Genomic DNA, 25854 nt, shown 5'->3' with positions numbered 1-25854 from the left:
CAAAAATAACGTATACACCAACAAAAAAGGTCAGTATGTGCTATTTCTAACAACACATATAAGTTCTTAACAGATAACTAACACTTCAACATGCTAATAAAAGGATTATCATTACTCTTTATCTACTTCCCCCGCACGTGGAAGGAACACATAGTCTAACAGGTGCGTATCAGAATATACCACTTCCTGTTCAGCCACTTGTTTCCTTTAAAAACAAAAAGGAAATATAATTAGTAAGAGAATCGAGCACGTACAAACAAAAAAAAAACTACCAAACGATTAAAATTTTGAATAATGAAAAATGGGTGTTTGCCCGGATTTGACGTTGAGACGCTTCGCATCTATCAAAACTTGTTTTGATAATTCGTTCTGAGGGCACGACAAGACAGCAAAACAGTACTTTATCTTCTGTTTAAGAAGGATCTTGCCAATTGCAGCCCCTGACCTAGATTGGATGATTCAATATGTATAAAACTCATTAATGTGAAAGATGTGATTACTTATTTAATTAACGTACATAGACAAAGAAAAGACGTATCTTACATTTATGACCTGATTTTTGATCATTTGGCGGCACCCCGTATATATCTCCATGTAACACATCACGTAAATGCCATCGTCCACAATGTTAATCGCATGCGTTTTGGGAACGAATTCTTCACATGAGTAAAACAGGACTGCCTTAAATCTGGACGATTTAGGGGTCATGTCACATCCTGAAAAAGTCATAATACCATCAGAAAACATTGGCGGAGTGAAAATTAAAAATCAACGTTTGACAAGGTAAACGGGTATGCGCAAAATCATGTGCTCACCACCATGCGGGCAGAATCAGTGAAATCTACTGATTTAGGACGCATTGGATGAATGACTTCAATTCTTCGGGATATCATGTTGACACAAATCAGACGAGGCTCACGAAGTGTAAATGGGAATAGCATCTGGTTTTTTAAACACATATGTCGACCTTAGTGAAAACACAAAATGGACAAAACTGACGAATGTTACTAAAAAAAATAAAAGGGACATATTTGAAGCTCACCAGCTTCACTTTATCGTATTCGGTTATATTGTCACATATAATTCCCTGTAGTTGAACATATTAAACAACAATACTAAATCCAGGTAGAACGATAACATATCAATGCAAAATTACCTATATAGAAAAACACATCATTGTTTAAAACTAATAGGTTAACTTACATTATGAGTAACAAAAGTGTATAAACGCAAAGGGGATGAGGCAGCTTTTAACTCCTCTCGCTTGTTTAATATATTAGCCCATGCATTTATCACGCTTGTAGAAATCTTTGTGTCTGCGATAAAGGTCTTTAAATCGCATCTTCTTAGCTGGAACAAACGATTCCTGAACAATACCTCGCTGAATATATCAAAACAGTTAGAAACATTGGATAAAAATATAGATACGTTCTGATATATTAGAGAATTACTCCATAACTGAACACGATTAAACATGTATCTTGAGATTAAAATAGGTTATAAAAAAGGATTATAATTACCTATCATCAGATCCCTCATTAAAAACCAAGTCAGAAACATCTCTCTCCGATTGGCTCAATTCAGAAAACATAGATATATTCCTTTGAATGAAGGGTGACTTGTATACATTTGGAACAACTACGTCTCTCTTGTTCTCTGTGTTGGCAGCAGTGTGGACTATATGAACTGATTCACGAGCAGCTGACGGGGGGAGGGGGGGGGGGGGAGACAACAGGTGCATTAGGACATTTTGGAGAACCAGCTGATTGCGATTTATCTTAAGATTGAAATAGGTTGAAGGTCGGGAACTCGGGAGCAACTCGTCTTTTCTTTGGAACAGGTACATCCACTGGATCGTTGTTGAATGCGTTACCCAACGCGATGGCCGCTACCACAAAGGTGGGATCGTTCCATCAAGGGTCATCATTGGTGCCTTCTGGTGTAGATGGAACACGACCGCCATGTACCCCGGAGGCTGGCCTACCCCCTGTAGCAGACGGCACATTAACAATACGTGCATCTGCACCTGAACCCGGGGCAGCAACAGATTCATCAGTGTGCATGTCATTGCCACCAACAACTGGGTCACCTCGTCGACAATCCACTTTTGTCCCAACCTCTTCTTCAGGTTCAATAGGTGGTGTTAACTGGAATCCCCCTAGTAGAGAGTCTGCCATGGCGGAAAGCTGACAAACAACCACAGAATTTGGCATTATACGCTTAACATTATTGATCGAATATGCAAAATTCTCGAAATGCGATAACAAGGGCTTTATTGTGCTTGCCAACGTTTCGATACAAGAGCTGACATGTGATCTGTTAGCATCGTGCCCATCACGTCCATTGTTGTCGGCGGCATCATCCTCATCATTGCCAACAACATCATCCTCAGACACGACATCAGGTTCTGTTCTGCCACGGCTCTCAACATACCTAGAACCAAAGCAACTTGGGTGCTTTACCAACTGCGTATCAATAAAACCAGAACCAAAACGATGAGCTTCCCTTTTTTTCTTTAGATATTCGCGAAGATATCGCTTCCTTCGTCCATGTGCATAATGTTGGGAACACCCGCTCAACTATTCTAGCCTTAAAAACCATCCTATCGAGATAAATGAGAATTAGAACCATTATAGGACCTTTATAGATCTTCTTGCAGCTCCCATTGGCCTCCTTCTCCTTCTCATCCCTCCACTGTTGGACACTTGCAATTAAGTTTCTTCGGGTAAAATCGCACCATCTCAGTTTTGGGATTAAGGAGACATCCCTCAAACACTTGAGTATTCGCAAACTTGGAATACTTCCCTTAACTTCTATAAGAAACGCAGACACAACATATACGATAAAATTTCTCTTGTAATCGTCCCCACCTTGTCTTTGTTCAGCCATCTTATGCAATATGTGGGTGTTGGTAACTTTGTCAACACCCTCAAACTGGGACTTCCATGCATTAACCAGCTCTACAAACACCTCGGTCTGCTCAAAACGAGTCGCTTGCACTATTTCCACCTCACCCATGGGTAACACCGTGGCAAGATGAACATCTTCATCGCGAATAGGGAGCTGGTTGTTTAAGAGGGAAGACGTAAATGGATCAAATCCTGAAACAAGCCAGTATGCTAACTGCCCGGGAAGCATATCAGTTTTAAGGCACAGGATACCGCCAAAGCCCATCTCTTGAATGTCTGAGATTTGATTGTCGGAGAGGCCACTATTGATGAAATGTAGAAGACCGCTAGGACTCATCCTTGTTTTCAATACCGGAAAATCTTCAGAAGGATCACATCCAGCTTGTTGTATACTTGTGTCAGGCACTTCTTGATGTCTGTTTGTCCCTGCTCCGTCTAGTGGCAACGTTTCTGAACGTGATCTTTTCATGATGACCCCTGTAATCATAAACAATTTAGCTGACAATGTAATCAATGTACCTAGCAAACAACAAATACGTATCGACATATATGATGAACTAAACCTAAATTACACATGGCAAAACACAAAATAGCCTCATTTAAAATAACCAAGCTGAAGAAAAAAAAACAAGCCATGGATTCACAACAAACAGCTTCAAGTGCACAAACCCTTCAAATGCTCAACCCAGGTATCACTCCATACTTAACCTCAGAGTACAAACAGTATGCATATTGCATATATACACACAACCTAAACTAAAAACGTATCCAGCAACTCGTTGAACGACATATGACCCGTATAGACGTACCTGACTGGCACATAACCCCAAAATTATACAAAACCCAGATCAACACACAAACCATCCATGAAAAAAATACTCTGCCTACATCACAGGGGCATCACAGATACGTTACAGGTACAAAACACAAACATTGCAGAACAAATTCAGATATGATCACCCTCTTAAAAGGGCACTGATGCATTCATTTTATTAAACTCAAAAATAACGTACCTATGGACTAAATAAACGTGGTTAACGCGTATTAAAGTGCACCTAGACCCTAAAATACTCCTTAAGTGTAAAACCCCCACTGAAACACGCAACAAAACAAAAAAAAGTAATACAGAAAGCATAATAACAGTATATCAAACACCTTATGCCAAGCATACAAAAATGCCACAAATACATAGGACATATCGTCACGACAAACATACCACATGAATGTACCTAGCAACTGTCTTAGTGTGACTATTAACCGTTGGGACGTACTTAGATGATACGGAACCATTTAAATGTATAAAAAAAATCAGATAAAACACACACAGACTTAATTCTGAAAGGCAAACACAAGGACACAACGTGGAAATACACATAAAATCAGCTCGACAAGAAAATACACATAAAAAACGACAAAAACTTGTTGTAAACAAAACAAATTTCAGGAAGGAAACTTCATAACTACGATCATGTTAAACCTAGACTGATAACACAGTAAAAAGAAAAAAAAATGTAAAATCGAACAAAAAGAAAATAGGAAAAATATAATACCTAGTTGATAATACACTAAGACGACAATGCTCTTCAATTGGAACGGAACAACAACCTGCATGCAACCGAACGGAAGTAAACATCAAATGAAATCAAAGAATAATCCGGACATAAACAAAAATAAACCTAAAATTAATCACGACAGTAAGATAAATACCTAATTACCAAAAGCTCGACCGTAACGCAGATGAACCTGCAATAGTGATTTCAAAGACAATGAAGTAATTAGATTCAGCTTATTAAAAGAATAATTCAGCTTATTAAAGCAAAGAATCGAAGAAATCGGCATTAACAACTAAAAGGCGAAGATCAAATCATACCAAATTACTTGCGAAATTCATAGAAATAGAACGATTAAGGAAAGTAGAACAATTAAACGGCAGACGACTAATAATCGATCATCGTTATCGGCAATAGATTCACCATAAATTGACGAACAAATGATTTGGGGAAGAAATTAGGGTTTATGATGATTTGGGGAAAAGGTAGAGAGAAGAACGGAGATTAAAAAATGAGAGGAGAGAGAAGGAAATGAAAAAAAATATCGCATATATATGAATGCGAAATTAGGAAAATTTGGCAGAACGTAAAAAATCTGTTTTAAAAATCCTATTGTTGTAGGTCTTTCTCACCGTTCTCACCGGATCCTAAATCTATATATATATATATATATATATATATATATATATATATATATATATATATATATATATATATATATATATATATAAATTTTTAAAATTCGGATCGGATTCGGATATCCGATTTTAAGAAAATCACAATCTAAATTCGATCCAGTTTATTCGGAAAAAATTGGATCGAATATCTAATTTAAATGGTATTCATATATTTGGATTTTTTTATATTTTTTTTTAGATCGGATATTTTTTACTCGGTCCCTACTACCTAGGTTGCACGGACACTTCTCCTAATCGGTTTTCCCGTGTCTGACACCCGTGTCGGACACGACACTCGTTGGACACACGTCAAAACGTGTCAGACACCTGTAAAGCCGTGTCTAACTTTCATCTTTTATTTGGGCACGTGTCCGACGCGTGTCCATGGTATTTTGAGCCGTGTCCATGGTATTTGGACACACTTTCAAACGGAAAGTTGAATTTAAGGTAAATGACGTGAATTTTTATAAGGTTGAATTTGGTGGGCAAATGATGTTCTTTAGACAAGTAATGAGATGTCGAAATAGGTTGATTATAAGTTGGTTTTTGGTTTTAAAAATGAGAATAAGTTATATTTAACGTCAAATTTTACCTTCATTTATTTAAATTTAATATCAAATACTTTTTCAAAAGTAAAATCACAGATATATAACTACAAAATATATATTTTATTAATTTAAATAACGTGTCCCGTGTCCAAAATTTCATGGGATGCCGTGTCACGTGTCCGTGTCGTGAACGTGTCCGTGTCCGTCCTACCTAGCCTACTACTATAGGGTATGGAAGGAGACATTTGTGACATGGTGCAGGTGGTGCGGTTGGGTATAAATAGAGGCTTCAAACTCAGCTGCTTTTTTTTTCTCACTAATTCCCCAAGACTTCCACTCGACCAGTCTACCATTTCCCATGTAAATTCCTTTCCCTCCCTACTTTCTTCTTGCTTCTTCTTTTCTTAATATTTCTGTTCCTATTATATTAATTAATTAATACCTGTAACTGATTATGTTCAGACCGTCTCATATCCTAACTATTGAATTTAGCTTCTGGGTTCTTTATTATGCATTTTTTCTGCTGGGTTTTTTGTTTCGTTAATGGATTCTTTCTGATGAATTTATGAAAGTGTGTTGTAAAGTACTCCGTATTATTATACATTATACATTTCCTTTGTTTATTCGTTCTTTCGTAGTGTTCTTTCTGATAAGTTGTTGCGTATCTAGAACGTTTTTTTTTTAATTTCGGTTTCGTTGATGATTATGTTTTAATGTTGTTTGTTTGTTGGGAGAATTGTTTACTTTGAATCTTTGTCATATATTGGTTTAATTAAGTTCTTTGGTGAATAATCTCTTCACAGTTTTGTTAGCTTCTTTTTTTGTCTGTTTTAAGTTTCATGTTTCTTTTTATCATGGCGACAACTGACAATGGTGGTCGGGATTGTTTTTACTTATAATCAAAGCGATACTTGGATAAACCCCTCTTGGGAGTTGGATAGTTGGGTTTATGTTTATCTAGAAAGTAGAAACGTCTCTTTGGGTTTCAATCCAAGGCAAAGGTTGCATAAGTTGGACCCCCTTACCTAGTCATAAGAGGGATCATTTGGGATATTGGGGAAATTTTGTTGTTTTTAGGAGTTGGGCATTTCATTTCACTGATATTAGGTTGGCGTTTTTTTGGAGGATTTCCTTAATTTCATTACCTCTTGTTTTGTACAATTGTACTCTAATAATCTTCCATATTATATTAATTACAAACAAATAGTGTGACTCCTAATAGTTTCTCATAATTATCCAGTATTCCAGTGATTGTTAATTTGATGAATTCTGAATGTAGATGCATAGCCTTCATCTTGCCATCTGACATGTTTTTAAAAATTACACACATAATTCATAGTTATCCATTCCATTTTACCTTATGACTTATTGTTGAGATATGTCGATATATCTCAACATATCGACATATTTCAACACTATACATAAGCCATGAGTGCTTTGGTTTCCAATGTTTTTTTTTTTTTCGTTTCTATGTATGTTGCTGCACATATGAGTATTGTTTTTGATACTTGCATTAGTATTTTCCCTATGTATGTCAATGCTATGTTGTATGTGTATCTTCTGAATTGTTGAACAGCCGAGTATTTGGACTTTTAAATGATTGTGTTTGAATCATTTGATTCTGACTCATTAGAACGTCTTCGTACAAAGAATTTTTGACCTAGTACTTGGTACTCCACTACTCCTCTGTCCCAATCATTTGTTTACCTCCACTACTCCACATATAAGTTCCTTCTCTTGGATGGTTCCTTTGATTTGTAACCTTTTTTTATGTCATCTTTTATTTTGAGGTGCTACATCCTTGAGCACATTGAGAGGCAATCTCCTGGCTTTGTTCCTGTCATTTCACTTACTTTGTTCCGTGTAAATGTGAGTTTAATATGGTTTAGGTCCACTGTCCACCTAGTTGCAAAGTGTATACAGTGCTAATTCTATCACTCTAGTTTGCAGTTTCAGTCAAAACAATTTTCTTGTTCTTGTGCTATGTTTTACTTTTCTATTTGATATTTCTTTCACTTAGTTTAAGCTGAGTGTCTCTTGGTACAGGAAGGCTTATCGGAAAAAAATGAAGAACTCTACTCCAAATCCATGTAGGAATTTAGAGAAGGCTAATCTAGGTGGTGTCATATTTGGTTGCACGAATAAAACCATGAATGAGTGTCTTACTAAACAAATTTTTGGTAGGTGATTACTTTCCACCTCTATATTTTGGAGGTTTTATACTTTATCCTAGATTTATCCTCATTCTTCATTTAACTTTTCATTGTCTGAATGTATGTCCTAATCGTGATAAAGTTATTCCTGGTGCTTCACGATCATGTATAAAAATCGGGATTTCTAAGGACTTTTTTTTTTTTTTTTTTTTTCATGTATTCTTCAACTGTTTTTTTCTCCCTTGGTTTTCTAACAGGCTTACCTGCTCAGCACTTTGGATATGTAAAGAATATTGACCCAGGTTTGCCATTGTTTCTATTCAACTACTCCAAAAGGTCACTTCATGGAATTTATGAGGCTGCTAGTCCTGGCCAACTGAATATTAACCCATATGGTTGGACTAGAGATGGTTCAGAGCGAACAGGATTTCCTGCTCAGGTATTGTTGTCCTGATAGCTGTCTAACTTGAACCATTTTGTTTAGGGCAGACTTAGATGTATTATACGGAGTATAAAGCTTCCCACCAATTGCCATTGTCCTTTTGCTTTTTTATTTATTGTATAATCAATGATGTAGGTTCTAATACGCACCCTGAAGAATTGCCGTCCTTTGCTAGAGAATCAGTTCTCACCAGTAATTCAAGAAAATTATTATACTCATAGCCATTTCTGCTTTGAGCTAGACCATGTTCAAGCCAACAAGTTGATAGCCTTATTTTCAACTCAAGTTGTTGCACCAGCTCCTTCTACGAGAAATCCAGGGAATTCGGAAATACTAAATTTACGACCACCAAGGCTGCGAATCGGGGAATGCAATGAAAATGTGGCATCTGATCCCTCTACACACCATATGGATATGTCCCAATATCTAAGAGATGATACAGAAACAAATGGTAAGAATGAATTAGAGCTGGTTTCTGAACAATTACAAAATCTGGATGTGAATTCTGAACCATCAGATTCTTTTCCTGAAACACAAGTACACAAGTCTTCAAGGACCAGTGCAATACATTTCGAGGTTGATGTTACACAAGAGAAAGAAATTACTGAGGAGGATAATGTCGAGGACAGCTCTTTACTGCCATCAAATTATCCATCCGTTATAGCTCAGGTTCTTTTTGTAAGAGTCATATGCTGGCATGATTTTTAAAATACATGTATCCACAAGTCTGAATAGTATGCTACGTTCATATATGAAGTTAATGTTAGAAGTTCGAGAGCTGAAGGCATTTAAGCAAGAGTCAACTGATAAGATCGCACAATTGGAGCATCAAGTGGTAAACTTCTGCACCTCTATTCAGTTAATGTGTCTCCTTGGTGGTTGCTTATTCATATTCTTTTTGGCATCTCACATTCCTGGGATATATCAACTTGGTTTTATCTTCTGGTGCTGATTAGAGGAGAGGATTTTCTATCCTTGTAGCCGTTATGTTGTTTGACATATTTCCCATTTATAACATTTGAAAAATACTGATTTTTCAACCGCGTCAACCGATATCGCAGAAAACACCCCAGTAGTTTACCAATATTCCAGTGCCTTAATCTATAATACTGTTCTTGGAAAATATATCAGGAAACATGTGTGCTTCCAAATGGTGTACCTTTGTCAAAAAACAGGTCAAAAGAGAGGGAAGTTAAACCACAAACATGGATTTTGCAAATGGTGTATACATTTGTGAAAAAGAGGTCATAACTCATAAGAGAGAAAAGATAAACCACAAACATGGAAACTATCTCAAGTTTTTGATCTTCGGAAGTAAAGAGTAATACGTTTTGTTAAACGTCCCACATTGGCCGGGACCCTTTACGTTACATCCTTGACATCTCGATATCAAGATTTCACAACCATTATCGTAACCGTGATTCAACATTTGCATACCATGCTTTGACCTAAATTTTGTGTATCTCTTTGTGCACAAATATGCATCTCTTTTGATATAGTGTATGTGCATTCCTTTAAGTTTTGCATTAGAATGAACTTTAGTCTCTGTTGATTAAGGTTTTCTTCTTCATAATTGTTGCACGGCTTGTTTATGTGGATTTACAGCGCATATTAGAATCAGAAGTAAAGCTGTTGCAAGGTCTTGATGATAGGATGCTGGAACCCTTGCCTGGCGATTGTGAGACATTTACACTTGGAACAATGGCGGCGTCATGTAGTGGCCAGCAGCCGGATTTCGATGACATTATTTTTATGGCAGGAGGATATGATGGGAAGTCATGGCTGGCATCATTTGAAGCGTATTATCCATCGAAAGATACTGTTGAAGCTCTTTGTCCAATGAGTTCAGTTCGATCCTATGCGTCTGTTGCTAGGTTAAAGGGTGAGATCTATGTGATTGGTGGTTGTTCTGGTGGATCTCATGGTTTGTGGTATGATACAGGTAATGGTGCTTAATTATCTTTTTGGGTTTTGAAACTCAACCAAGTCAATTGTTGATATAGCTGTGCGTTGTTTTGAAGTGGAACGCTACAGTCCTCTGTATAATGAGTGGACAATGCCTGCTTGTTTGAACAAGAAGAAGGGAAACTTATCTGCCGTTACATTGCATGATAAGATATTTGCACTGGGTGGTGGGGATGGTGTTAGCAGTTTTTCAGATGTTGAGATGTTTGACCTGGATGTTGGACGATGGATATCTGCTAGATCAATGCTGGAAAAGGTGAAATTGTTACTCTTCTTTTTGCCTGGCTTCTTGTTTGATCTGCTTTTAGTTTTGAATGCTGGAGTGATGCATTCTTTACCTTGCAATTTGATTAGGCTGCATTAAGCAGCTGGGAATGGGTATTACATCTGGTAGATATATATGGTCTGAGATCAAATGACAACTATGTTTGTGAATTTTCCCAGTTCCTTACTTTTGTGTATGTGTGTGGTACTGTCGTTGTATTGGCGGCAATAGTATTATTTTTAGTGTCTCGCGTGATTGATAGATGGTAACTCCACTTCTGTAATTAGTTATTACCTATGTTAATAATGTTACACTGATTCTTCGCATTTCGGGTAATACCCATGTCGATCTTACACTCAAGAATATGGGTATTATTCAATACTTGATCCTATACACTTTTACACTTCTTCTACAAGAGATCTAGACCGGTGGCCTGCATGACAAAAGTAGAATAAGAAACCGTTTCAGTATGTATTTAATAAATTTTAGTTTTATTTCTTCAATATATCTCTTTTTCACTTTAGAAGTATTTCAATTTTACATGTTTTTTTTAATACCTCCACCATCGTAATTTTAGTTTAGGGCAGAGTATCTGTGTCTAAAAGTTTTGTCATTTCACTGCTCAGATGTATCTATGTCCGAGTAACATAGCCTGTCACCAAGTGACTTGTTTTGGATGGATGTCAGTTACTTTCTAACGTTTTTTTATTTTACTTTTAATATATTTCATATCTTTGTACAGCAGTTGCGTCTTTTTTCTCGATTAATGTGTGATCATATTATGTGATTATGTTATCTTGTGTAGAGGTTTGCTCTTGCAGCAGTGGAATTTAATGGTGCTCTTTATGCCGTTGGTGGCTTTGATGGGCAAGATTACTTGAGGTAAGGTAGTTACGTTTCTTGAACTACCTATTGCATTGCGTTAAGCATCCATCAAGGCTTGTGTCTTAGTCGCCTGCAATCTGCATTGACTTCATTCAAGTATTCTCATGATGAATTTTTTCATTATTTTTCTCTGCACGTTGTCATTACGTCAGTGCTCTGCTTGTGTATTGCCTTTTTATAGATTTTCAGCAGCAAATTAGCGTCAAGTGACTTAGTGACCCCATATCAGGTTTTAATAGGCTTACACTGATGAGTCTTCAAACATGTGTCAAGGCTGCTCTTCACCTGCACAGTAGATAGGGTGCATATTGTTTAGCCTGTTCCCAGTTGATTTTGGTCAGTGGCATGCCACAATTGACGCCCTGCCAGTCTGCCACATCCACTATATCCTTTCCCTTTTCAGTGACGGGGGTTGGTATTTTACCCACCATGAGACCTAGCTTATGCGTTCAAATAGTAAGGTCTGAAACATGTTACACCAATTCTTTATCTGTGATAACTGTTGCCAGTACTCTACTGATATTTCTGCAATCATTACCTGTTACTTTTTGGAAAAAAATGATTGCTTAGCTGGTGCATTTGCAAATAACGTATGTATTTGGGGAAAATAAGGCCATAAGAGGGGAGAAAAACTAACACTGATGGAATATCAATTCAAAAGTCATAACTTAACAAGTGAAAAACTAAAATATTTGGTAAACATTTTTGGAATTCCCACAAGGTAACATCATGAATTCAGGATACTACATTTTAGACAAATTTCACTTAGAAGCTTTATGTTGTGTGCTGTTTTAGGCACTGGGAGTTGTAATAATGCTTTGTTTTGGGAGGATGATTTGGTCTAATTATATAACAAAAATACGACAACATAATAGTTAGGTGGAAAACTGCTCAGACTCAAGGTAGAGGAGTAGTAACTTGTAAGGCTCTTCGAATGATGCATTATTTTCTTTTCAATAGCTGTAATATTACCTTCCTCTCGGGATTCTTCTTCCTTCTGCAAGGACATTAAGTCGCCTATGAATTAGGCATCTGTGGTTAGGGTAGTTTTCGCTGCTATTTTGTGCTTTCTAGGAATGATATTGATAAATTTTGGGCTTAGTAATTGGCATTCCAACCTTCTAAGTTTTAACTCTATAATCAGGACTTCATTATCTGACTCTATTTGTGCTGAAAATGAAGTGGATTAGTCCCTTAAATGGAAACTGGAAATTGATGCCTTTGAAGGTGAAGCTGAGTTTGGGAAGCAACAAGAGTTAGGCATATCCTATGAGCTAATTTGAAGCTTTTCATGACAGTTCTACTGAAAGATTTGACCCAAGAGAACATTCTTGGAGCAGACTTGGGAGCATGAATACAACGAGAGGCTGTCATAGCATGGTTGTGCTGAATGAAAAACTGTACGTTTTTTGGGTTTTCCTTTCATTTTACTCACTCAGATTTTATTATGCGCTGCTTATTAAATATTATCAGTGTCCCTCGTCATTTTTCATTGTTAGTGCAGTTTATCCTAGCTGGCTAGCTGCTGTTATCTGTTAGGGGAGTTGACCTTTGAAGGATAGCGTGATATTTGTTGTGAATGTAGTTGACGAATGCTCATATATAGTCACAAATTACAAGTTGATTGTGGTGGGAGACCATATGTGATCTGGGGCCTTAATGCCAAAATGATCATTAATTCATTATCATCATCAAAGCCTTAATGCCAAAATGATCTGGGGCAAGCTGAGTAATAAAAGGTTTAAAATGTCGTATTATGGTTTATAAGCACCCTTTGCCCTTTTATTTTCCTCATGTGGACAGAATATACCATTGTGTATAGATAGTGTCACAATGCCGCTCATCACCTTCTAGAACTAGAGGTACTGAATTGTGTTTAATGTCTTCTGCGTTCCAATACGCTATCTTATCACCAGATCACTGGTGATACAAAGAGAAATAAGTCAGATGATTTTTTTTTTTAAAAAAAAACTTTCCTCATTTTTTCGATTTTCAGCTTGGTTAATGACTTGAGAAATAATGAAACTCATCTCACAGGTATGCGGTAGGTGGTTTTGATGGAAATTCTATGATCAGTAGTGTGGAAGTATTTGATCCTCGGCTTGGAACATGGAGGATGCATGAGCCGATGAATTACCACAGGGGATACTCTACTGCTGTTGTTTTGAACAACAACATATATGCAATTGGGGGTGTGGATGAGAACGAGAATATAGTAGACCAGGTGCTTTTCTCTTCCATTCTTGCGTCGTCTCCTTTCCACCATTATTTCAGTACCCCCCCCATTGTGCTATTCTCAATTTAGTATTCCTGACTAATGTTCTTATAGACGATGCATGCTCACTTCCATTGCATGTTGGAAAATGGTAATTTAGAAACACATAAAATCGTGGTTTCAGCCTTGATCTTAAAATTGTTTACCAGTCTGATCTTGGTTTCAGCCTCATAAATGTAGAAACACATAAAATCGTGGTTTCAGCCTTGATCTTAAAATTGTTTAATTTTAGAAACACATAAAATCGTGGTTTCAGCCTCATAAATGTAGCCGATACCGCCTGAAAATGTGGTCGTGTTTATAATGTTTACTACTGGTTTACATTGTGATGTCGTGACCTAGATTTAATGCGATGATTTTGAGGACGTATGATGGTTGGTTATGCAACCAAATAATCGTACCTTGACATACCGATTTATTCACAGGTTGAGCGGTATGAGGAGGGCCTTGGTTGGCAAGTGACGGACCTGAAAGGTATCGGGCCGCGCTCTTTTGCTTCAGCTATAGTGTAGTAGCTTTGATACTGAGAAAGCTGTTCCTATATAGCTCGTAGTCGACAAAGAAGCATAACGTTTCATTAGTATCCCGGGTATTTTTGACTGTAACTGAAGAAGTTTAGATTCAACTTTTGTATAGGAGATGGATCTTGCCCTTTACAAACTTAAGGTTGCTCAACATTTTTGCTCATAACAAGCTGAGCTTAACATTAGTCTATTAGGCTATAATCATCACGAGATCTTGCAACTACAATTCATACAAGGATTTTCAGAAAATAGTGATATATGATAAATTGATACTTTATGTTGGTATTAATTTTTTTTGTTTGTTTTTTTTTTGTTTTTTGGTGTTAAATGAATCATGTATTCAGTAAGAAGTATAATTGAGGTTATTATTTGTTAGACTTCACCTTTCACAATCAAATAACACAAATTCTTGTTTGTGACGGACGCTATCCGTCACAAACAAGAGACGGGGCGAATCTATACCACATTGTTGAAAATGGGCCGGGTAGTACATATGGGTGGGACAACTTTATAATATATAAAATTAGTGTAGCCTTTGAGTGGGGGAACATAAGGTACATTAATACTATATATTAAATCCAGAAACCAAGCGACTTCAATGTAATTAAAGAAGGGTTATGCTCTTTCATGTACATGTTTTACTCAATTATGTACATAAATGACCATTTTACCCCTTCCTTTCAACATAATTTACTCAATTTTCAATTTCCTCCTTCCAATGACCACCACCCAACAACCACCGCCCCTGCCACCACCTCCGACCTCAGACGATCCCTCACCCACCCAGACCGTCCCCACCCCACCCAGACCCACTTGAACTCAAAACCACCTCTCCCTTGCCTCCCTGGACATCCAAAAAGAAACCCAATATTATTATTAGATTTCCGGCTTCGCCATAGCACACGTACAGTACGTTCAATAGTCTTTTCAAAAGGTACCAACAATAAAATAACAGGCAAAAATCATGTTGTTATACAATTTGCATAAACCCTAATTTATTACCCTTAAATTAATTCTCCTTAATTTGATATTATTGATTATTGATGCAGGATTGATTAAGTTAGCATCATTACTGGGCTAATTTGAAAACTAAGATCCATAATTGAGCAATTTGGTTCATATTTAATTAGTTTTGATAGGAAGAAAGGGAGAGAACTTGTATTGTTTGTATTTTTAGAAGAAGGGTAAGGTAAGGAAAATTAATGACAAAAAGTACATGAAAGAGTAAATTGTGTACTTGAAAGAGCAATAACGTTAAAGAAAGTTATGCAAATTAATTATACTATATAGTTTTAAATCACTAGCACCGTGTGATAGACCTGATTAAGGGATCTCAATGCAAATATTATATAGTTTGGGTTAAAATTAAATTATATAGAAGCTTGGTAATTTTCCTAAACATGGTCAATTTCCTTAAAATAAAATAATTAATTAAGATGGTCAATTTCCTTAAAATAAAATAATTAATTAAGATAGTCAATTTCAAGGAGAATAAAAGAAAGAAGATGCCTGGTAATTTTCCTAAATATTTATAGAAGACTAGAAGATGGTCAATTTCCTTAAAATAAAATAATTAATTAGTATAAACATGCACACTTATGGTATTAATTATTATCATCATAAAATTATATATTAAATTTAAAATCTATGCAATTTTATTGAACGTTATAGTTTATTAGATGTATAGAGATGTTATTTATTTAACATACAAAAATATAATAAGTAAGTTATAAATAATTCAAGTTAGATTCCATAATATATAATATTGCAAATTCTTTCGATTAAAATAAATCCATATATGTAATATATTTATATAAATATATAATCCTCTTAAAATTACATGCCTAAGTAGTAAAAGTAATTTCGTCAGTAAAGAAAAGAATTGTAGTAACATTGGATATAGTTATATGATAGTAATCACTCATTTGAATAATAAAAGTAACAATATTATCAACGAGATTAGTGAGAGTGGTAGAAACAACAACGTGAGTAGTGAAATAATCAATATTAATGCAGCAATAGTGAAAGTAACAATAATTACGGCGGGAGTAGTGAAATTATCAATATTAATGCAGCAGTAGTGACAGTAACAATAATTACGGCGGGAGTAGTGAAAGTAACAATGATTACGGGCAAGTAGTGATATGTTATTACTATTATTTCATTAATAAGAGTAAAATATTAATAGCGGGAGTAGTGAATTTGTCTCAAAATTTATTTCATCGTAATTTTAGGATATGTTATAAAAAATATATTAATGATGAATTTATGGGTTATACAACTTTTAGTAATTTTATTTAATGAAAAAAATTTAATGATAAGTAGAGAGGTAGCCCGGGCGAAGCCGGGCACCAATACTAGTTAGCATTTAATGCCAATTTGCATGAAACCCTCCACCACATCACCCTTTACGTCCCATTTCTGAGAGAAATGACCTTCCTTCACCCATGCTTTCACTTTCCTCAACCCTAACAGCCTAATCATCCATTCAAATTTCCATTTTTTCTCACATTGTTCATGCTTTTCTAAAAAAAATTCATAATTATCGTCAAATATTCATGCAAATTCTCACAATCATAATCATCGCTTAAATTTTTTCTCACAACACCATGGCTATCGACGAGAACTCGGCAATGGAGGATGATAATAATCAACAAATTGTTGATTTTGAGACCGCTCATCCTGCATCGGATTCTGGTAATGTTGAGACCGCTGATTGTGAATTATTTGATGGTAAAGACGATGATTTTGCGACGATGTTGAAGTGCAAAGGTTTGTTTTTTATTTTGTTTTGATTTTGGTGATGATTTGAATGGACGATATGCAATAATCAACAAATTGTTTTATTTTTTTTTGAAATTTCCTCGCATAAATGTGCAATGTTTGTGTTCTTCATGATTTATTTGGACGATTTAGGTTAATTTTTCATATTTACTTGCATAAAGGATTGTATTTATTAAGGTTTTTTTTTCCATCTGTGTGTTCATGAGATTTTAGTTCAATTTTTTATGGTTTTTTTAATGATATCTTTGACGATTTACATCTGTGTGTTCATGGGGTATTAGGTCAATTTTGTAGATGAATATTGGTAGCTGCATAAGCAAACAGCATGGGAGACATAATATTAGCATATTTTTCGTTCATGTGATCGGTCAATTTGTTAAGCTTTTATTCATTAGATACAAAATGAGCATATTTTTGATGTGAAAGACAGGCTTTTGATGTTGTTGGAGTTGAAGATGAAGATTAACTGTGCATAAGCTAACAGCAGCTAACCTGAAAGAAGCACAAAATTCGTTTGCAACAGACTATCAATTTACGATATAGTGTCACCATTTTAGGGTTCAGTGTTGCCCTTTTAAGCAAAACGCATTCTTTTGTCAAAACGCATTCTTTTGTTTTAGCTATTAATCTTTAAACTTAAAATAGTCACATTATGACTAACGTTGGTTACATTCCGATCTATTGTTAAAATGTGAACCTGATAGTTATGATATGTAGATGTTTTAGTAAGAAACCCGATGACAAGTAGTGTGTTTACAACTTATAATGGTGACATTACATTGAATATGGTTCCCTTCTGATGTACTATTCAAATGTGACCATTATAGTTCTGATTTGTAGTTGCATTACTATGAAATGTGAGAACATTTTTAAACTTAAAATGGTGACACTATGACTAAAGTTGGTTACATTCCGAGTAACTGTTAAAATGTGCCCATGATAGTTATGGTATGTAGACGTTTTAGCTATAAATATTTAAACTTAAAATGGTGACAGTATGACTAAAGTTGTTTACATTCTGATATACTGTTAAAATGTGACTATGATAGTCCTGATATGTAGACGTTTTAGTAAGAAACGTGTCAGCAAGTTGTGTGTGTTAACAACTTATCATGGTTACATTCTGACTGAATATTGTTTCCTTCTGATGTACTATTAAATGTGACCATTATACTTGTGATATATAGTTGTTTTAGTATGAAATTTGAGAGAATTTTTAAACTTAAAATGGTGACCTTTGACTAAAGTTGCTTACATTCTGATTTACGGTAAAATGTGACCATGATAGTTATAATATGTAGACGTTTTAGTAACAACGTGACAACATGACGTGTGTATTTACAACTTAAAATGGTGACATTCTGACTGAAAATGGTTACCTACTGATGTTCTATTAAAATGTGACCATTATAGTCGTTATATGTGGTTGGTTTAGTATTAAATGTGACAGCATGTTTTGTGTTAAAAAACATAAAATGGTGACAGTATGACTAAAGTTGGTTACATTCTCATTTACTGTTACTATGTGACCATGATAGTTATGATATGTAGACGTTTTAGTAACAACGTGACAACATGACGTGTGTATTTACAACTTAAAATGATGACATTCTGACTGAAAATGGTTACTTTCTGATGTTCTATTAAAATGTGACCATTATAGTCGTTATATGTGGTTGGTTTAGTATTAAATGTGACAACATGTTTTGTGTTAAAAAACATAAAATGGTGACAGCACTAGTAGAAAAAGTCTCATTGACATCGGTTATTTTACCCTATTTACATCGCTTTTGTGGCGATGTTTCTGGGGGCGACGTATTTAGTATTTTTAGCTAAACATCGGTTTCAGAACCGATGTAAATAGTATAAAATTAACATCGATTATGGGTAAAAAGCGATGTTACTAGTGTTTAATTACATCGGTTTTGGTCTAAAACCGATGTAAATAGTATATTATTAACATCGGTTATAGGTGAAAAGCGATGTTAATAGTGTCTCAATTACATCGGTTTTGGTCTAAAACCGATGTAAATAGTATATTATTAACGTCGGTTATAGGCGAAAAGCGATGTTAATAGTGTCTCAATTACATCGGTTTTTGTTTGAAACTGATGTAATGTAAATGGCATTTTACATCGTTTTGTGCAAATCGATGTATGAAATTGATGTAGTATGATTCAGAATGACGATTTACTCTTAAGCTATTTGTGAATTTTTACACTGTTAGGGGCCTGCAAAATGAATCAATATACAAATAACAACCCTGCATCTCATTCCTTCCAACAATTTTAAACACAACTACATATTTATTATACCAAAAAAATATCATAGCGTATACAATTCCGTCCATTCAAAATAATTTAAAATGTACACTACAAGCTTCTACGACGCAAAATGTGTATTTTCAATTACAATTTCTAGAAATCTAAATCATACATACTCTAGACGTTATTTCCACAATAAAGCGAACAAAGCTCTCGAACCTCGTTCATTTGTTCAATTGTCATTTGCGAACCTGAAATACACTACATACAAAAACAAGGATTATTAGGCCACACTTAGAAAATACGAACAATATCTACACATGGACATTCTATACGAACAATATCTATACATAAAAATTCAAACAGTTCGAGACAATAGATCAAGCTACCTTTACTATGTCGTCCTCTGATGATGCGTAACGTACAGTAATATCATACATCCACTTCATAACATAATAACCGCACTCATAACTCTGCGGCTGTTGAGGGCACTATATTTATACAAAATTAAGAGTAAGTAGGCAGCCGACAAGGGCACTAAGAGTATGCAAGCAAAAGTTCCTATATTCATGGAGAGATATAGAACAACATATAATTTATGATGCTTGCATTCAAAGAAAGATCACATACATATGCATCAACATACATGAGTAGCATCAATAATCTCAGTCTAATCTCAGTCTATCAGTGAGTTAACTAGGCATAATCGGTTCAGTTTGCTACTCAATACCTCAATCATATATATTAAATAAGATCACCCAGTTTGCGCACCAAATCGGCACCAAATATATGTATTGGACAAACATTGCCATCATATGACTGTAAAGGCTCCTTACCAATCAATACAAACAAGAAAATGGAAGCAAAGGCAGCTCAAGGCACAGTTCATACCAAAGACAGTTCCTCCCTTGATAAGCTGAGACAGCTGAAGTCCAAAGATTCAACCAATTTTCAAACAAAACCAACGTGCCTAAACAATAGGATGAAACTCCAACTACTCCTATATAATCCTATGGAAATGTTCCACAATTGTGAAAAAGAACTCAACTTTATTAACCAGCAACTAAAAAGAATCAAACCCCAGAATATTTTCAACCTTTTTCCTTAATTACAAACTATACATCAACTCAAATTACCTCAAAAGCAACACTTCAACTCTTAAAGTGTCACAAATCCGATGAAATATTTAAAAAAAACGTATACAATCAAAAGAACCCGATAAACTTTCAAACACTCAAATTATGACACAATCAATCAAGCAAACAAAAGCAAAACAAAAAAAAAACAATTCCTACTCGTGACGGTGACAAGTTATGATGACCCTCACAACTGATTTAAATAACATTAAAAAGGAAAGGGGTTTATGAGACGTCACAAGCTTACGACCGTCACAAGCCAGACTTGCTGAGACTTGCTGAGAGACAAAAGAGGAGAAAATAATTACAAGGGCTATAGCAGAAACAAGCGCATAAGCTCCAGAAAGAGAAAAAGATAACATCTTGCCACTGAGTTGACTCATTGATTTCCCACCACACTGCCATTAACTCGCACCTTCTAATTCCACTTTTCATTACTGCTAATCTATCCATTTTACCTAGATAATTAGTAACTACTACTCTTAATTACTTAGTAAGAGTTAAAACTATGATTAGTGCCACTAGTTCTTTGTTATAGCAGCATTTCAGGCACTATGATTCATGACAACATTCACCATACACAAAACAATTAAACACAGCAACCCACAACCCTGTATATATTATATTCAACACACAAATACATAGATAAAAAATGTAATTTAAAAAGAATTATTTAAATAAATAAAAAAACACAAAGCTTGGTACCTGAGATCAGTTGCAGGCCGAATAATTTGAAGGAATCGAGCAAGCAACGTTAGAGACGTCTCCAATTGAGGCTTCGTAAGAGAAGAAGTGTTTCACCGTGGCTTCGTCTGACGTTTCCAATTACAAATGGGTGCTTCGCCGGCGAGACAACAATGGTCTAGTGTAAAGAGGAATTCGACGAAGGCCTCGATTGGTGTGAAGAGGAGGGCGACTGGTGAGGATGAATTGATCGACGATAAGGACGATGAAGGAAGAGGGCGTGACGGTAAGGCAGTTGTTAGGGTTTTGCGGAAATTTCTAGTGGTTTAATTTTATTGATAAAATGATGATAGTACGTGTTTTTAATTTGTGGGGAAACTGAAGGGACGTGGTAATTTTTTGCTTATTAGACGAGAAATAGGGTATGTGATTGATAGTCGTGAACATTGTATAATTGTTACATCGGTTGATAAATGAGTAACTAACCGATGTATTGTATATATTATCTAAAAAGTTTAACATCACTTTTGTTAAAACCGATGTAACTCCAAAAAATTAACATCGTTTTTATAACAACTGATGTTAACTACCGATGTAAATAATAAATGTTAAAATAATTAACATCGTTTTTGTTTTAAAACCGATGTAATTAAAAATAGTTAGATCGATTACATCGTTTTTAGTAAGAACTGATGTTATAGTGGCGATGTAAATAGGACTTTTTCTACTAGTGCAGTATGACTAAAGTTGGTTACATTCTCATTTACTGTTACAATGTGACCATGATAGTTATGATATGTAGACGTTTTAGTAAGAAAGGTGACAGCATGTTTTGTGTGTTTACAACTTAAAATGGTGACATTCTGACTTAATATGATAACCTTTTTATGTACCATGAAAATGTGACCATTATATTTGTGATATGTAGTTGTTTTTGTCTGAAATGTGACCGCATTATAATATGTAGACGTTTTAGTAACAACGTGACAACATGACGTGTGTATTTACAACTTAAAATGGTGACATTCTGACTGAAAATGGTTACCTACTGATGTTCTATTAAAATGTGACCATTATAGTCGTTATATGTGGTTGGTTTAGTATTAAATGTGACAGCATGTTTTGTGTTAAAAAACATAAAATGGTGACAGTATGACTAAAGTTGGTTACATTCTCATTTACTGTTACTATGTGACCATGATAGTTATGATATGTAGACGTTTTAGTAACAACGTGACAACATGACGTGTGTATTTACAACTTAAAATGATGACATTCTGACTAAAAATGGTTACCTTCTGATGTTCTATTAAAATGTGACCATTATAGTCGTTATATGTGGTTGGTTTAGTATTAAATGTGACAACATGTTTTGTGTTAAAAAACATAAAATGGTGACAGTATGACTAAAGTTGGTTACATTCTCATTTACGTTACAATGTGACCATGATAGTTATGATACGTAGACGTTTTAGTAAGAAAGGTGACAGCATGTTTTGTGTGTTTACAACTTAAAATGGTGACATTCTGACTTAATATGATAACCTTTTTATGTACCATGAAAATGTGACCATTATATTTGTGATATGTAGTTGTTTTTGTCTGAAATGTGACCGCATGTTGTGTGTTAATAATTTTTAAATGGTGACATTCTCAGTAAAGTTGTTTACCATTCAGTGTTCCCCTGTTAACCAATGCTTAATATATCTTGTCATAGGTACGAATCTATCAGGATTTTTACTTGGAATAAAAGCTAGAAAATGGGAGCACATCTTCAGCTTGTATAAGAAACATTCGCAACTCAAGGGATTTAGTATCAAGAAATCAACATCTTGTAGGGCTGACGTGAAAGACAAGCCGCTGATTGAGAGATACTTTAGATGCTCTTGCGAAGGTGTACATGCGAACGGGAATGAAGTCAGTAGTAGGAATGCAACAATTACTCGCTGTAAATGCGAAGCCTGTGTTAGGACAAAAGTAAATAATGATGGATTATGGGAGGTAGTGCAGCACGTGCTTGAACATAATCATCCTTTTACACCCGTCCAGTGGCAACATCATCATAGGTCGGAGAACAAAATCATAGAAGCGGAGGGTGAGTTAATAAAGGCAATGACTGAAGCACATGTTCCTCCTTCAGTCCAATTCAGGGTTGCTGCGGCAGGGGCTGGTGGTGATGCGTTTGTCGGCCACACAAAGCGAGACCATATTAATTATGTTAACAGATTGAAGATGAAATCAATTGAAGGTGGTGATGCAGCCACTTTGATCAACCTCATGACTAGTAGGCAAGCGGAGGAGCCGGGGTTCTTTTTCCGTGTTCAGTTTGACGAAAAAGGCAGATTAAGTAACCTATTCTGGCGGGATGCGATGATGAGAGATGACTATTTGTTGTACGGAGATGTTAAAATATTTGATACAACGTATCACACCAATAGGTACAATCTCATTTGTGGAGCCTTTGTTGGTATTAACAACCATTGGTCGAATGTCATGTTTGGTTGTGCTTTCCTGTCGAACGAAAGGGAAGAATCATTCGAGTGGTTGTTCAATGTTTTCAATGAATCCATGGGTGAGGATGTTCGTCCTGTCTCTATCTTCACTGACCAAGACCAAGCAATAGCAAATGCCATTGAAACGGTATGACGGATTTTTTTGACTAATATGGTTACACTGGGTCATATTGTCTTTTGTCACCATGTTTCACCACAAATGTTACCATCTTGCTTAACACTAACAAAAGTTAACATAGTAATATTGCGTCCTATTTTCTCATGTCACCACAATATGTCATAAATGTGACCATCTTAGTTTGTAGAAACATATGCTAATATGGTTACATTTTCCCATATTGTCTATAAACCACTTCAGTATTGTTAAAATGGTCACATATAGGGTTTACAGTGTTTATGTCACCATATATATTTTGCAGATCAGCATATGTGTCTAATTCTGTTAACGTTAAACTGGTGACAGGTTTATCCACAAACCAGACATCGTCTATGTCAGTGGCACATTCAACAAAACGCCATATCTCACTTCGGGAAACTAAAGGGTGATCGTCCGTTCCAGAACCTATTCAACAAATGCCTTCATGGTTGCTACAATGAGGCTGAATTTGAGGAGAATTGGCATAAAATGTTGACAGAATATGGGTTAGTCAACCATTCATGGTTTAAGAGATTGTACAAACATAGAGCGAAATGGAGCATTGCTTTCAACAATAAATTCTTTTCAGCCGGGATTTTATCGTCCCAAAGGAGTGAGAGCACAAACCATGCGATGAGCTTCCAAGCTTTGAAGACCACTTCCGTCACTGAATTCTTCAGGATATTTGAAAACACGGTGAAAAGATGGCAAGGTGAGGAAGAGCGTAAAGAATTCAACGGCATACGATCTACACCATCTTCTGTGTACCGTCTAGTGGATTTGTTACTACATGCATCTCAGGTTTACACATTGGAATTGTTTCGAGTCTTTGAGAAAGAGTTCGCGCTTGCCATGGGTACTCGTGCTGTTATCCTTCCGATTGATGACCCTGAGGTGTTGTTGTATCGTGTTTCCCCTGCGAGGCACGACGAGGACGACCACCACGTGACTTATGATTGCAAGAACAACCTAACAGAATGTACGTGCCGAAACTTCCAGGTTAAGGGTATGCTTTGCAGTCACATCATCCGTGTCCTCCACATGCATTCTGTTGTCGAGATACCGGACAGGTACATACTACGTAGATGGACCAAATTTTCAAAGACTACAGTGTGGGAGAGGCTCCTCCCAAGCGACATACGCAGAAGTGCCGCTCATGACGCCATCAATTGGCGTCGTTCAATGTTGACGACTATGAACTACCTCATCACTAAATGTCAGAATGTATCTGATGCAAGAGCTGTCGTGGATAAGCTGTTTATTAAAGCGAATGAGGAGGTGGAATTGTTGCTTTCTAAGCTTAATATGGAGGAAGATCAACCAACCGTAGATGTGTCCGTGCCTCCGATTCTTGACCCCGTACGTTGTACGACAAAGGGTCGAAGTCAACGAAAAAAAAGGAACATGGGGACGAGGAAGAAGGCCAGGAAAGGGTCTGATGTTGGTGCAGGGGAGAGTACTATGTACGTCGTTGTGCCGCGTCTGATATGATATATCATCTACGCCTCAATCCCGAGTGTGTTTGTACTAATGTGGACGAAACCGGTTAATGTCACCAAGGCAGTGGCGTAATGTGGCCATGTTTGATTGAATGTTTTTGCTGTTTAAATGCCTGTTATTTGGGTGCACTTCGAACCTGATTGAGGTTGATTTCTGTAAAAATTCTGATTTGCTTATTTTGCTTATTTTGCTGTTTAAATGTTTGCTTATTTTGCTCCACATGTGATCATTGTTGTCATTGTTTGATCAATATGTTACCCTTTTAACAAACAAATTTACACATAAATGAAATATCAGTACCGATGACGATAATAAGTTCTGGTTAAAAGGGTAACAATGAACTCTAAAATGGTCACATTATAAAATTGAATATCAGCACCTAAAATGGAATATCATTTACACATAAATGAAATATCAGTACCTATAATATTTTTTTACACTACACAAACTCTATAAAATGGTCACATTATACACAATGCCAACAATCATAATGCCATATGTTACCTTTTTCAACTAAAGTAAAAGAGTCACATTATACTTTAACATGATAACATCTGTGCTTTATAACATATTCAGATGGTGACCACTGAATATCATTTACACATATGTTATAAAGCACAGATGTGTAGTCATTTTAAGGTATA

At 35.8% G+C, this 25854-nt stretch overlaps 2 protein-coding genes and 1 long non-coding RNA gene across 9 annotated transcripts; 2 read left to right on the top strand and 1 right to left on the bottom strand.

Annotated features, from left to right (window-relative positions):
* The first annotated feature begins 5956 nt into the window (after positions 1-5956).
* On the top strand, positions 5957-14482 carry LOC141653584 (uncharacterized). 7 transcript variants are annotated; one of them, XM_074461407.1, is made up of 12 exons: positions 5957-6044; positions 7731-7864; positions 8095-8276; positions 8415-8730; positions 8818-8948; positions 9037-9114; positions 9885-10221; positions 10301-10500; positions 11315-11391; positions 12693-12794; positions 13432-13618; positions 14095-14482. In XM_074461407.1, coding segments are annotated over exons 1-12 (1833 nt in total). In that variant the 5' UTR covers positions 5957-6042; the 3' UTR covers positions 14182-14482. The 7 variants fall into 7 exon arrangements, with proteins under 7 accessions (XP_074317508.1, XP_074317506.1, XP_074317511.1 ...); XM_074461405.1 differs by having other exon boundaries at positions 8415-8948; XM_074461406.1 differs by lacking the exon at positions 5957-6044 and adding an exon at positions 7390-7553 and having other exon boundaries at positions 8415-8948.
* Positions 14483-19302: 4820 nt separating this feature from the next.
* Positions 19303-19815, bottom strand: LOC141652297 (uncharacterized). Its single transcript, XR_012547115.1, has 2 exons — positions 19631-19815; positions 19303-19502 (listed from the first exon to the last, which is right to left on the bottom strand). It is a non-coding gene; the product is annotated as an uncharacterized LOC141652297 (long non-coding RNA).
* A 1393-nt stretch (positions 19816-21208) lies between these two features.
* Positions 21209-25201, top strand: LOC141651654 (protein FAR1-RELATED SEQUENCE 5-like). The gene is made up of 3 exons (XM_074459355.1): positions 21209-21347; positions 22779-23701; positions 24038-25201. Exons 1-3 carry the CDS (start codon positions 21209-21211, stop codon positions 25199-25201), a joined length of 2226 nt encoding a protein of 741 aa, XP_074315456.1.
* The last annotated feature ends 653 nt before the right edge of the window (positions 25202-25854 follow it).

The sequence above is a fragment of the Silene latifolia genome, chromosome 4 (genome assembly GCF_048544455.1).
Source record: "Silene latifolia isolate original U9 population chromosome 4, ASM4854445v1, whole genome shotgun sequence".
NCBI classification, from domain to species: Eukaryota; Viridiplantae; Streptophyta; class Magnoliopsida; order Caryophyllales; family Caryophyllaceae; genus Silene; species Silene latifolia.
The sequence above is the reverse complement of the archived record's forward strand: the minus strand, read 5'-3'. Positions and strand labels throughout refer to the sequence as shown.